Consider the following 12,275-nt stretch of genomic DNA (forward strand, 5'->3'; position numbering starts at 1 on the left):
ACGATGATTTATTTTTGCCTTCTTGCTTTTGTACTGCTTTCATGCTGTGCTTTTTTTGCTTGTTGCCTATGTCTCATCTCACTGCAGCCAGGGGATTTGCCCTATCTCATCTGGTGCCTCATTATTTACCTGCTGTACTGCATGATTCAATTAAGTGAAATGATTTTAAAGTGTTATTCTGGAAGGCTCTGTCTCTTTGAAGCAGATTCCCTTTGTGAATGGCCCTAAATCAGCTGGGAGGGAGAGGGGTGGGGGGGACTTTGTTGTGGGGTACAGGAGCACCTGCCAGGGAAAAGACAGTGGGTGTTTTGCTGCATTGCTTACCCCATGGGAAATGGCTTAGTGCCAGCTGAAATTATTTCTGTGCCTCTTCTGCAGCCACATAGAACTAAAGCCAAAAGCTTGACCTTCACTATCAGTGGAGAGGGGCATCTGCGTTGGGTGAGGGTCCTGTGCCTGAGCCTTCATAATGTAGAGGGGACCCTGTGATGTGCTTCAAGAGGCACCTGCTGGTGATTCAGAGAAACTCTGGTCCTTTGTAACAATGGCATCATACCTGTCCATGTGAGGACCCGCTCAGGGAATGTTCTGGTCTGGGAACCAGTGTTTTTTCCATAAAGGAAAGGTCCTCCAAAGTATGGCAGACCTGGGAACAGGTCTCAGAGATTCTTTTTAAGCAAATGACTGACTTCTGCTCTCCCGGAAGGGAGTTCTTCTTGGAAATGTGATTTTCCGACAGTCTTGTTGGAACAGAAATGTGATTTTCAGTCTGTCTTCTTTAGCTAAACACAACACAGAAAAGGTGGTGGGGGCTTTTCTGCCCTGTCTCTCAACTTGCATTTTGTTCTCATAGGCATGTGTGATGTCCCAGTTTCATTAGATTGTATTTGATCCCTGTTTACAACATTTAAATTAAATTAAATTTAACTAAACTTGGTTGTGGTTTAATTACATTCTGCTCATTACTTTCAGTACTTTTTTTTTCTGTCTGGTTTTACTTGACCTTTGTGCTAAGTGCTATGTTTGTAGCAGGGAGACATGCTGGGTTCCCCATGCTGGAGCAGCGGCACTGTGGTGGCAATCCACATTCCATCCTGTACTCACACCTGTGTCGTTGTGCTCTGTGTTCCCTTTTCCCTGTGTTCAGTTTATTTTGAGGACTTTTGTGGAGAATGTAAATTCATTAACCATGAAGTGTGATCATCCAGAGAGGGAAAACGTGTGCCCTGCTCTTGACTTGGCCAAGCAGCAGCCAGATATTAGGCATGGTTTTCTTCCTTGGGCTTTCTGTCCCCCAAGCTTTTCTATGAACTCTTTGCTGGGTTTCCTCCTAGCAAGTTGTAGGAAGCTTTTCTGTTCTGCTACACATGGTAGGTTTAGTTGTGGGGGATTATCACCCCATCAGTAGATTCTCTGAGGTATTTGCAGCATGTGGGAAGGTACCAGCCTGAACAGACACAGCCCTTGAGCACACAGGCAGCCAGCAGAAGCCAAAATCCCTCTTTGGCTCAGCTTTCCATATGGTGGGAGCTGGCTGGAAGCAGATAGAATGAGAATTGGGTGTCAGCCCCACAGAAAAGGCTCCATGGTATGGGAAGTGGCGCCTACTTTTCTTTATCAAACCTCAGATAAAACCGCAGTGAGGTGCAGATTCCTGGCACAGCTGCTCATCATATCCGTCCCTTTTGCTGTCAGTCCTGCCCTTGCTAGTAATTCCTGTTTAGTTTGGACTCTCTGGTTCTCCCTAGGTACAACACATCCATGCTAGATGTGCCAAGAACTTCACAGGGACCTTGAAATTAGATGTCCCAGTCACCTTCAAAAGCCACCCTGTTAAGTGTGAGGTGGCCAGATATGCTGGCACAAGAGGGGGAATTCTTTGTACAGGAGAGTTCAGCCACACACAAACCATTGGTCTGTGCCACAGCTGAAGCGTTGCAGCCTGCGCCAATACCTTGGTGGGGAACACCAAGGCGTTCCATCCAAGTACTTCACTGGCACTCGAGGGGAATTTTTAATAGGTATAGCTGGGGACATTTACCAACATCTACCTGTGTGTCTGTGTGCACGTGTGACTTTAATTTAAACACTTTATAGATAATTGAGTGACTGCTGCGCTTTTAGCCAAGTCTTAATCACTTTGAAAATGTTAAATTAACCAATGATTAAGTGCTGCTAAATCCTTTTAGACATAAACCTGTGATCAGGACCGGGATTGTGTCCCCTCGGGCTACCCGGGCGAAGGCACCTCTCCCTAATGACGCTCCTGTTAATGGCCGCAGGGGTTAATGAGCGGGGGGTGCAGCGTGTCTCCGCGCCGCGCGGGGGCGCTGTACGGCAGGGCGGGGTCACGTGTGCGCCTCCCCGGCCGGGTCACGTGTGCGCGCCTCCCGGGCCGGGTCACGTGTGCGCGCCTCCCGGGCCGGGTCACGTGGCCGCCGGTGGCGGCGGCGGGGCCATGAACGCGGAGCGGGACCTGTCGCCGCTGACGCCCGGCGTGGTGAGGGCGCTCACCGACAAACTCTACGAGAAGAGGAAGGTGGCAGCCCTGGAGATAGAGAAGTGAGCGGCGGGATCCGCCGGGAACCGGGAGGGCAGCGGGAATGAGGGCGGTGCCGGTGCAGGCGGCCCCGGTGCTGGGGTCGGGAAGCCCAGCCCGGCGGCCCGGGAAGGGCGGGGAGAGGTGTTGCGGTGCTGGGGCTCCCTGCGGCCCCGGGGTGGCGGGAGCCGGTCCGTGATGCTTGGGTGGGTCCAGCCATACGCCGGGCGGCGGAAGGGGGCGGCCCGGCTGCCCGGGGGGCGCTGGGCACTGCGGGGGTGCGGTTACCCCGCCACGTCCGGGGTACCGGGGCTGCTGGCCCGGCACCCTGCGGGCCTGGCAGCCCCGGGAAGGGGCTCAGGTGACACGGTGACCCTGTCGGGGACAGTGCCGTGGGCGGTGTTCGGGAAGGAGGAAGCTCTCCCAGAGCTGCTCCCTGTTTCCTATTCCCATCTCACCGGGCACTGAAACTTAGCTCCGAGTGTGCCAGCTCCTGGGTGCCAGAGGGGACCCGCTGGCTCCGGGCGCATCCCAAGAAACCCTGACAGAAGGCTCATTCTGACGGTGGGTGCCCGGTGCAGTTGCACAACCCTGTCCGAGATGAATACGTGAGTGGCATCACTGTAGGAGTTCCTTGGAAATGTACTGCTTGCTCTGCTGCAACACGTCCAGAGTCAATGTGCCATCCCACCTCTCCCCTGAGGGCTCAACCAAACTTGTCCCGAGCTGGATCCTGGCTAGAGATACGGGAAGTGTTACTGTCACCCCTGGTCATTGTGTGTTGCCCTTGGTTCTTCCTGAACAGCTGCTGTTCCAGCAGATCTGTGGCCGCAGAGCATCCCAAGCAAAGGTCTGCAGGCGCCTTCTGGTGTGGCCATGCTCCTCTGGTGTTGCACATGTGTGTTCCCTGCCTGTCTTTCCACCCTTGCTGTGCTGGTCTGGATGCTGTGCTTGGCCACAGCTCTCCCTGGGAAGGACTGTGTCCTCCTGGGCATTGCCTGAGAGCTCAGCTCCTGCAGGAAATCTGAACCATGGCCTCAGGGTGCAGCCCAGCGCAGGGCTGGGAGTGATGGTCCAAGCTGGTGGGTGAGTTTTGGGTGGGAGATGTGGCCATGGTGAGCCTGCAAGAGGAGCAGGCAGGCACTCAGGGCAGTCAGCAACGTGGGGATGGAGTTGCTCTGCTGAGAGTTCAGCGAGGGTTGTGGTGTGGGAACTGCCTGCCTCGAACGCTGTGTGAGAGGGCAGCAGAGAAAAATGGCAGCTGGAACAAGGGTGAGTGTGTGCTCTGATACAAATCCAACCCAGCAAGCCCATTCTGCTGTTTGGTGTGTTCAGTCTTCTCTCATTTTCTCTCTCTGTTATAGTAATAATTTATTGTGGGTGTATTGCAATATTGCAGGATGGGATTCTTGCAGTGTCCTCACAACTCCAGCCTCGGGGGTACTTCAGTAACCCCTTTGCTGCATTGTGAGGGGTGATACTCTGTGCCTTACCCAAGCAGCCCTGCTCTCGCTTACTCTGCCCTGGGATTAAGGGTTTGTGCTGGCCTTAAACCAACCAAAGTCTGCTTTGGGGTCAAGCAGTTCATCTGATCAAGCTGTAAGTACAACTTGGGACGAGTGTGAGGAGGAAAAAGGCAAGGGCCAACCTTTTCTACAGATTTCACAGGTTTAGTTCATCTAAAACCCATCACAGAATAGTCCCAGCAGCTTCACTACCGTGTCCATGGCATCAAGCCAGGAGGGACTTGCTGCCTCTTTACTCAGAAACCTCCTTCTCCTTCAGCTTATAATGCAGGAGCAGCTCCTGCTGCTTGCAGGCTCTGATGCTGTACTTTTTGCCTCATTAGTTAAATCTTGAGTCCTTTAAACACGTGAAGGAAGTCTGTAGACTTACTCCTGTTTAAACAAACCTGCAGCTATGAAATGTAGGCAGGAAAATGATCACCCCAAAGGTCTGTCTTGCCCGAGCTCAGTATGTTTCTTTTCTTGGAGCAGGACTGGAAATGGAGCCATTGTCCCTAAAGCAGCAGTCTGTGGATGTGGATCGGGCTGTAACTGTTGGGGAACTTGGCTTTGGACTAGGGAGAGTGAGAGGGGCTGCCTGGTGTGCCCGGGGCAAAATGGAACAGCTGCTTTGTGCAGAGCAAGATGAGAGCAGAGCTGGTGTTTGTAATTTTGGGGAGGAAAAGTTTATAAACATCTTCTGTAATGGTTTTCCTGGATTATAAAGTGCGTGACTGGCCAGTGGCACCTGTTTAGAAGTGCGAGATACATATAGAGCCAACAAAACGCTCTGTGGAGCTAGGCAGTGAAAGCTTTTGCACCTTTTTTGACAGTTAAGGTAAAGATGATAATTAGGCAGAGTTTTCGAGGTGCCTAAGTCTGCATTATGGATAGAAATGCAAGCAAAAAGGAAGAAAAGAGCACTGCATTGGCCGGGAATCGAACCCGGGCCTCCCGCGTGGCAGGCGAGAATTCTACCACTGAACCACCAATGCTACAGCTGCCTGCACAGCTGCCTGCACAGCTGCCTGCACAGCTGCCTGCACAGCTGCCTGTGCCTCCCTGCCTGGCCAAGGGATCTTCCAACAGGAAACTGAGGCTGAAGAGCTGGGTGGGCAAGCTGGGACCTGGAAGCAGTTCTGTAGGCAGGAACAGGGATATGGGTCTCTTCATCCACAGCTTATGTGTTAATTATCTTTGGATAATGAGCTGCAAGTTCCTGGGGAAAAGCAGGTGTTGTGGATGGAAACTGTTGGCTTTTTGTTGAATCTTGGGCTGTTTAAGAATATATTGAAATACAGTGTTAGTGGTAAAGTTAAATATATGGGATATTGACTGAAGCACTGTATGGGTGGCTGGAAGGGTTCAAAACCATGGCACTGTCGGCAGCAATTCACTGCCAAGCCACCAGCACTCCGGGTACATGTGCCGTGCTGGAGGTAAGTGACGCCAGTAGCCTGCCCTGTTGGAGAGGGTGTTTGAAGACCTGGTAACTTCTCTGCAAGCACACAGCTGCACTGGGTTGGCCCTTGAAAGCACATCCTGGGCTGAGAGTTTGTGAACAGTGTAGGAGGCTGCAGGCTGGAGCAGCAGGAAGGCAGGGAGCTGCTGGTGAATGTGAGTGGGGAGGGGAGAGCTCTGGTTTCACTTTTGGGTTCCTTCAGCATTCCCCATTTCAGTACTTCTTTCTCTGGTGTTTGTTGTCTCTGAAAGTCGTCGTTTCTGTCACCAAGCCCCTCAGCATTTGTATCAGGCAGAACCTAAACTTCCCTGTGTGCCTCCTCCTCCTCTTTCCAGGCTGGTGCGAGAGTTTGTGGCTCAGAACAACACATCCCAGATCAAACACGTGATCCAGATCCTGTCACAGGAGTTTGCACTATCCCAGCACCCCCACAGCCGGAAAGGGGGACTCATTGGCCTTGCTGCTTGCTCCATTGCCCTGGGCAAGGTAAGTATGATGGGTTTTTTGGCTTGTGCAGGTTGTAGTGAGAGAACAGCAGCTCCTCTTGGGTCAGTGTGATGAGAAGAGCTGGGCTGGTCGTCCACAGCTCCCCAGCTCCCTCCCTGCATTGTAGCCTACAACTGCCTTATGTTGGAGTTTTCCCAGCACACCCAGCCACACACTGTGGGCCCAGGAGCACTTTCTGGCAGTTGGCTGGGTGTGGTTAAAGGGCTCCTGCCCCTCTTCAGTCTCCACCAGTAGGACTAGACTCAGCAGGTTGGGTGCTAGTTTGTGTTAAAGGAGCTGACAAGAGTTGCAGCCCTTCGATCTCCTGCTGTGCACTGCTGACACTGGCCCACACAGAAATCTATCCCTGGCTCTCTCTGCCCTGCAGGCAGGAGATGAGGTAGATGCCCAGCAAACCTGATCGCTTCTCACTGTACCTAAATAACAAAATTCAGTAATAAAATTCAAAATTCAGTAGTAAACCTGTCCAGCATAGGTGGATGTGACTAAAGCCATCACAGGCCTGAGTATTTGCAGTATGTTCCAGGGCAGCGCCATCTCTTCCCACTCTCTATGGCTTGGTCCTTAGCTAAGCAGTCTCCTCCTGCCCCCCAGGACTCTGGGCTGTACCTGAAGGAGCTGATTGAGCCAGTGCTGACGTGTTTCAATGATGCCGACAGTCGACTGCGGTACTATGCCTGTGAGGCTCTCTACAACATTGTCAAGGTGGCCAGGGGCTCTGTCCTGCCACACTTCAACGTGCTCTTTGATGGCCTCAGCAAGGTAAGAAGCTTCCTCTTAAACCCCATATGCATTTCGAGGACTAGCCGTCTTCATCTCCAAGTCAAACCAAGTTGTCCAAGACGTTCTTTCCAAGCAAACTGGTTTACTTTGACCCAGACAGGTCTGAAGGACAGAATCACAGAATATTCTGAGTTGGAAGGGACCCACAAGGATCAGCAAAATGAGCAGTTTCTACACAGTAGCCACTGATACTGTGGGTATGAAGTTGACTGTAAGATACCTTGTTCCCTGTCCTCACCTCCAGGATGTATTCTCCTGCTCCTTGTTAAATGGTGTTAGAAAATGAGGCTGAGAGACCTGCTGCGGGCAGCACTTTGGCTTTGTTGGGTCTGTAGTGTCAAAACTTTGTCTGTGTGTGTCTGCCTTTGCAGATTTTCATGGTAACCTGCATTTCTCTGTTCTTTGAGAGTGTGACTGCTGGCCCATGAAAATCTGCATAGCTGGAGGAGGTGATGTGTGCTTGGTCTCCCCCTTAGGAATTCTCTCAGGGGAATTTTTTGGAGCCTGATGAGAAGTTGGAGATGAAGGGACTTCTGTTGTCTGTCCCTGTATTGTCAAAGGAGAGTAACAGTCCTGTGAGCTTTACTGGGAGCTGTGCTGCAGAGCAGGGAGCAGGCCTGGAACCCACTGTTGCAATGTCTCTTTGTTTCTGTCTTTCACAGCTGGCTGCTGATCCTGACCCAAATGTCAAAAGTGGCTCCGAGCTCCTTGATCGGCTCCTCAAGGTATTTTTGCTTTCCATCTGAGAGTTCTTGGTGCAAGCTGGAGCCATATCTTGGCTGGGGACATGTCAGTCCCCAAGGCTGCAGCTGCTAAAGCCATCCCACCTCAGTCCTGTGGCTGCTGTCAAAACATTTATTTCTCTCACTGACTGCAGCCTCTTTGATGAAGGCTCTTGTGGCCTTCTCAGGCAGCTGGATGGAGGGGCTGGTGGGTTATCGCAGTGCCATGTGTGCATTCAGCTTGTGGGAGCTGTCGAAGCAAGGTTTGAGTCTGAGGGTTGCAGTGCTGTGCCAGGCAGCAGGAGGGCTGTTACTTTGCTCTCCCTCCCTTACCTAAGGGGAGTCATGATGTGAGTGGAGCTGCTGCTGCTTCAGTGTGTGGGCTCAGTTCCCATTCCTGTTCTGCCTGCTGATGGGCTTTTCCTGCCACAGACCTCCCAGTTCCTTTTCTGCTGCTGTTCAGAGGTGAGCAGCGTCCTACCAGGTCCTGCCCTTGTTCCTTGTTATCACAGCAGTTAACCCAGTGTCCTGCTGCAAACCTTCCTGTTAGGGGATCTGCTCCACTGCACCAGGGCCAGGGACTTGGCCATGCAGCAAAATCCACCAAGCGTGTGGAAAGAGCTGTAAAGAGAAGTCAGGGGATTCTTCCACCCCAGTCCACGTGGCTACATCAGAAGTGCTTGCTCATGTGTGCAGCTGAGGCATGAATCAGAGAAGCTTCTCATCTTCCTGTTCAGCCAGGCTGGCACACAGCAGGAGCATCCCTCTCTGGGTCCTGCTCAGCATTAGTCTCTGCCTGAGGGGAATTGTCAGCTCATTGCCTGGATAAACTGTATGATTCCTTCTCCCCAGGTCTCCTGACCTGCAGACTCATGCTTGTCTACTTTTTCCTGTCATGTGGCTTAAAAAGACTGGGTTAGGATTCCTGCATGTGCGCATGCTGGCAGTCATTCTAACACCCTCTGCTTGGGCTCTGCAGGATATCGTGACAGAGAGCAACCAGTTCGACCTGGTAGGCTTCATCCCACTGCTGCGTGAGAGGATTTACTCCAACAACCAGTACGCCCGCCAGTTCATCATATCCTGGGTAGGTACACGGGCTGCTGTGTGTGCCTGCCAGCCTGAACTCCAGGTCATTGTGTCCCATTTCTTCCCATGTCCAGGAAAACTGCAGATATCCATGGCAATGTGTAAGCTCAGGCACCTGGATTTATTTGGGCAGGTTTTTAAGTCAGCAGTTTTTTACCTGCTTCTTTAAAAGGCCTGCTCTCTGTCCCCTTGTTGTTGCAGTGGCGGAGATATGGCACTTCTGCCAACCTGTTCAGGACATTGCACACCAAGCATTTAAAGTGTTGCTTGTATAAATAGACACAATGTGCTGTAGAAGTTATGGTCTCCCAAGGGATAGTGCTAGGTTGCTTTCCATCACCCAGAGGTGATGGAGAGATGTTGCTCTCCGGGAGGCAAGGGATCTCCACTTGCTCTCTCTGTGCAAAGCAGGAGCTCTTGGTGCCTGGCTGGAGTCTGGGGGGATGTGTTCCCTTGTGCTCTCTCTCTCAGCCGTACTGTTGCCATCCCAGGTCTGCATGGATGCATCTTGGCAGTCGTTCCTGATCCCTGCTTTGTTTTGCAGAGCTGTGATTGGAAATGTAGCACTGCTGCAGGCTGATTGCTTGCTTGCTGTGCTAGTTCAACTACTTCCCAGGATGGGCAACTCCACAGCATCCTCTTTTCCTTCCCCCTATCCCACACAGCTCAGCTCTGAATTCCTCAGTATCCTGCCAGATTTGGGCTGGTGATGTTAGCCGGCATCTTGAAAACTCACCTTTTCTTTCATATTCCTCTCTGATCTAGATCCTGGTCTTAGAGTCCGTACCTGATATCAACCTCTTGGATTACCTGCCAGAAATCCTAGATGGACTCTTCCAGATCCTGGGAGACAACAGCAAGGAGATACGGAAAATGTGAGTGTGGAGGCAGGCTGGTTGCAAGGGCTGTGTCATGTTCGCTGTTCATCCATCATTTTTTCTATTGTTTTTCAACTCTTGTGTATAACTGCACTGAAGCTCCATGTGTGTGGTGGAAGACAGATTGGCTTGGGCAATGGATCAAAGTGTCCTTGGCAACGGCCTCTCCTGTCCCATGGCCATGGAGGAGGCCATACTCTGTACTGGGGGACAAACTATTTTGGCTTGGTTGAGTTGTTGCCTTCCCAGCACCCAACATCAGAGCTACAGAGGCTCATGTGGTTCTGGGATGGGCATGAGCTCTCTGAAGAAACTTGCAGCATGAGAGCCTTTTGTGGCAAGGCATCTCCTGGGTGGAGAGGAAAAGCAAGGATGGGGGGCTTTCTCCACAGATACACTACTGGTCCCAAGACAGAGGCATTTTGAATGCACAGAAATGTCTGTGTGTTCTCAGGGAGGTCAGTTTTGTGCTGGGAGAGAGTGGCTGGACTGGTTTTGTAGGGCATAAGAAAGTGGTGAGACCAGCCTGGGTCTATCCTGCTGCAGAGCCTTTCTGGATCCTCCCTATATCTTTTTTTTCCCAGCATGTCAAGTAACAATCACTGAAAGCTTTGGGTATCACCTTCCCCATCGCTCGTCATCCCAGGCATCTCCATATCCACAGAACCTGGGTGGCTGTGGGGGAGTTGTGGAAGCTGTGGGGGACTCTGGGCTGCCATTACCTCTGTCCCTGCACCTGTGTGCAGTCTCTGTTGTGGGGCAGGGAGAGCTTGTCAGCCTCATCTTGCCTGCCCCTGCCTCTGTGCAGAGATACTTCTGTGCCACCAACATCCTTCCATGTGCTCCTGGAGAAGATGGTCTCCATAAGCTCTCCCTAATCACTCTGTCTCTCCACAGGTGTGAGGTGGCTCTTGGGGAATTCTTGAAAGAGATCAAGAAGAATCCTTCCAGTGTGAAGTTTGCAGAAATGGCTAATATCCTGGTGATCCACTGCCAGGCAGCAGGTGAGTTCACAGGACCAGGCAGTAGCACCAGCCTCCTGGTTTTGGTGCCAACTGTAGATTCAGGCCAGGAGTTTTCCAGCAAGCTGCTCGCCTTTTTTTTGTCACTGTTGTGCCAGTGCTGCTCTATAGCTCCCATTGGTCTGCTGTGTAGGCAGTGGCAGAGGGTTACAGCTGCAGCTGGAGGTGTTTCCTGAGAAGGATCTCGTTCCCAAGTTTTGCTCATTGCGCTCTTTAAATGTTGCTGAATGGAAGTGAGTTTCCTGGGAGATAGAAAAGTATAGATAGTTTCATCAAGAGCAACCAATCTCAGTCTAACTCCCAATGAATTTACACTGTTAAAACTTAAAATCCGGCCTTGCATCAGCAGATAACTTTGGCAATGGTGCCTTTTCCAGAATTTAGGGAGGTTGCTAAAACCCCAGCTTTAGGAATGGTGCTTGACCCAGACACACAGCTGTAATGGGTGTGCCTGAAGAAATATCCTTATGCATTGGGAAGCTTGATGGAATACTTGTAAATGAGGAAACCTGCATTATGAGTTGAACTGAGTTAATTGAAACCTACTGATTGTGTTCAAGATCAGGCTCACTGGAGGTTCCGGTCTTACTGATCTCCTCTGGGACTAAACTATCTCAGATGAGAGTCTCTCAGGATAGAGCAGAGGCAGCTTCTCGTTTGCAGGTGGTCCTTGGCCTGTGAAGTCAGTGCTGCCCTTCCCCTCACCTTTGCTTGTCCCATGTCTTCCAGATGACCTGATCCAGCTGACAGCCATGTGCTGGATGCGGGAGTTCATCCAGCTGGCTGGCCGGGTGATGCTGCCTTACTCCTCAGGGATCCTGACCGCTGTCCTGCCATGTCTCTCCTACGATGATCGCAAGAAGAGTATCCTTGTAACTCAGAGCTGCTCCCATTCCATTCCTGCTACAGCAACCCACAGGGAACCCACTGTTCCAGTGCCTGTTTCCAGCCTTTGGGGTGAAGGTCCAGGAAAAGTTCTCCCACCAAGTGCTAACACCCACACTTTGGATGTGAGGGGGGTTGCAGTAGCTGGGCTGGGGCAGCTCTAGTGGGGCTGCAGTGGTTTCTCCATGGCTGGCACCTGCCCATGTGTGGGACTGCGTGTTCCTTACACTGCCTTCACTCAGACATCAAGGAGGTGGCAAACGTGTGCAACCAGAGCCTGATGAAGCTGGTCATCCCAGAGGATGATGAAATGGATGAGGCCAAGCAGTCAATGACTATACCAGCAGAGCCCACCTCGGAAGAGTCCCTTTCCAAGCCAGAGGCAGTGACCACCGGTGAGTCCCAGTTGTCTGGGCCAGTAGATGTGTAAGGAAGGTCAAGGCAATGTTCTCAAGAGAAGTTCTTGAGTTGGTTTGTTGTCCTGAAGCAGCTCAGAGTACATGGGACCTCTATGGTTTATTTGGAGACCTGTTGCACAGACGATCCTCTGCTGAGACAGGCACATTTGTTGCAGGCTGCATGGGAGGGTTATTGCTCTGACCTGGAGCCTGGGTGGTGCTGCGTTGCTGCATGCACTGGTGAGCATCCTCATCCTCTCACCATGTTTAGTCATCAGGTTGACCTGGAAAAGATAATTTCTAGTTTGGGAACAGGCATCATCCCAAAGAAGAGCTCAGAGAGCTGTATTAGTCCTGAGAGAGTATCAACATGTGCATGGAGGATGTGTGTGTTGGGGAAAAGTAGAGAACAGAAGGGTGAAGAATTTTGGATCCTTTCCAGATTCATGGTACTCTCCTGACCATCTGGCAGGTATTGTCCCAGT

At 51.6% G+C, this 12,275-nt stretch overlaps 1 protein-coding gene and 1 non-coding gene across 2 annotated transcripts in view; one reads left to right on the plus strand and one right to left on the minus strand.

Moving 5' to 3' along the window:
• The first annotated feature begins 2,412 nt into the window (after positions 1 to 2,412).
• The window catches only part of VAC14 (VAC14 component of PIKFYVE complex), a 57,667-nt gene continuing 47,804 nt past the window's right edge, over positions 2,413 to 12,275 (plus strand). The window contains exons 1-9 of the mRNA XM_005526296.3: positions 2,413 to 2,562; positions 5,842 to 5,992; positions 6,608 to 6,775; positions 7,459 to 7,521; positions 8,498 to 8,605; positions 9,373 to 9,482; positions 10,383 to 10,489; positions 11,237 to 11,371; positions 11,635 to 11,787. Coding sequence (XP_005526353.1) covers positions 2,459 to 2,562; positions 5,842 to 5,992; positions 6,608 to 6,775; positions 7,459 to 7,521; positions 8,498 to 8,605; positions 9,373 to 9,482; positions 10,383 to 10,489; positions 11,237 to 11,371; positions 11,635 to 11,787 — 1,099 coding nt within the window. The 5' untranslated portion in view covers positions 2,413 to 2,458. The remainder of the gene's footprint in view (positions 2,563 to 5,841; positions 5,993 to 6,607; positions 6,776 to 7,458; positions 7,522 to 8,497; positions 8,606 to 9,372; positions 9,483 to 10,382; positions 10,490 to 11,236; positions 11,372 to 11,634; positions 11,788 to 12,275) is intronic.
• On the minus strand, positions 4,969 to 5,039 carry TRNAG-GCC (transfer RNA glycine (anticodon GCC)). The gene has a single exon. It is a non-coding gene; the product is annotated as a tRNA-Gly (tRNA).

Source organism: Pseudopodoces humilis, chromosome 14 (assembly GCF_049639895.1).
Source record: "Pseudopodoces humilis isolate 2021_Gansu_Grassland_sample_001 chromosome 14, ASM4963989v1, whole genome shotgun sequence".
Classification (NCBI taxonomy): Eukaryota; Metazoa; Chordata; class Aves; order Passeriformes; family Paridae; genus Pseudopodoces; species Pseudopodoces humilis.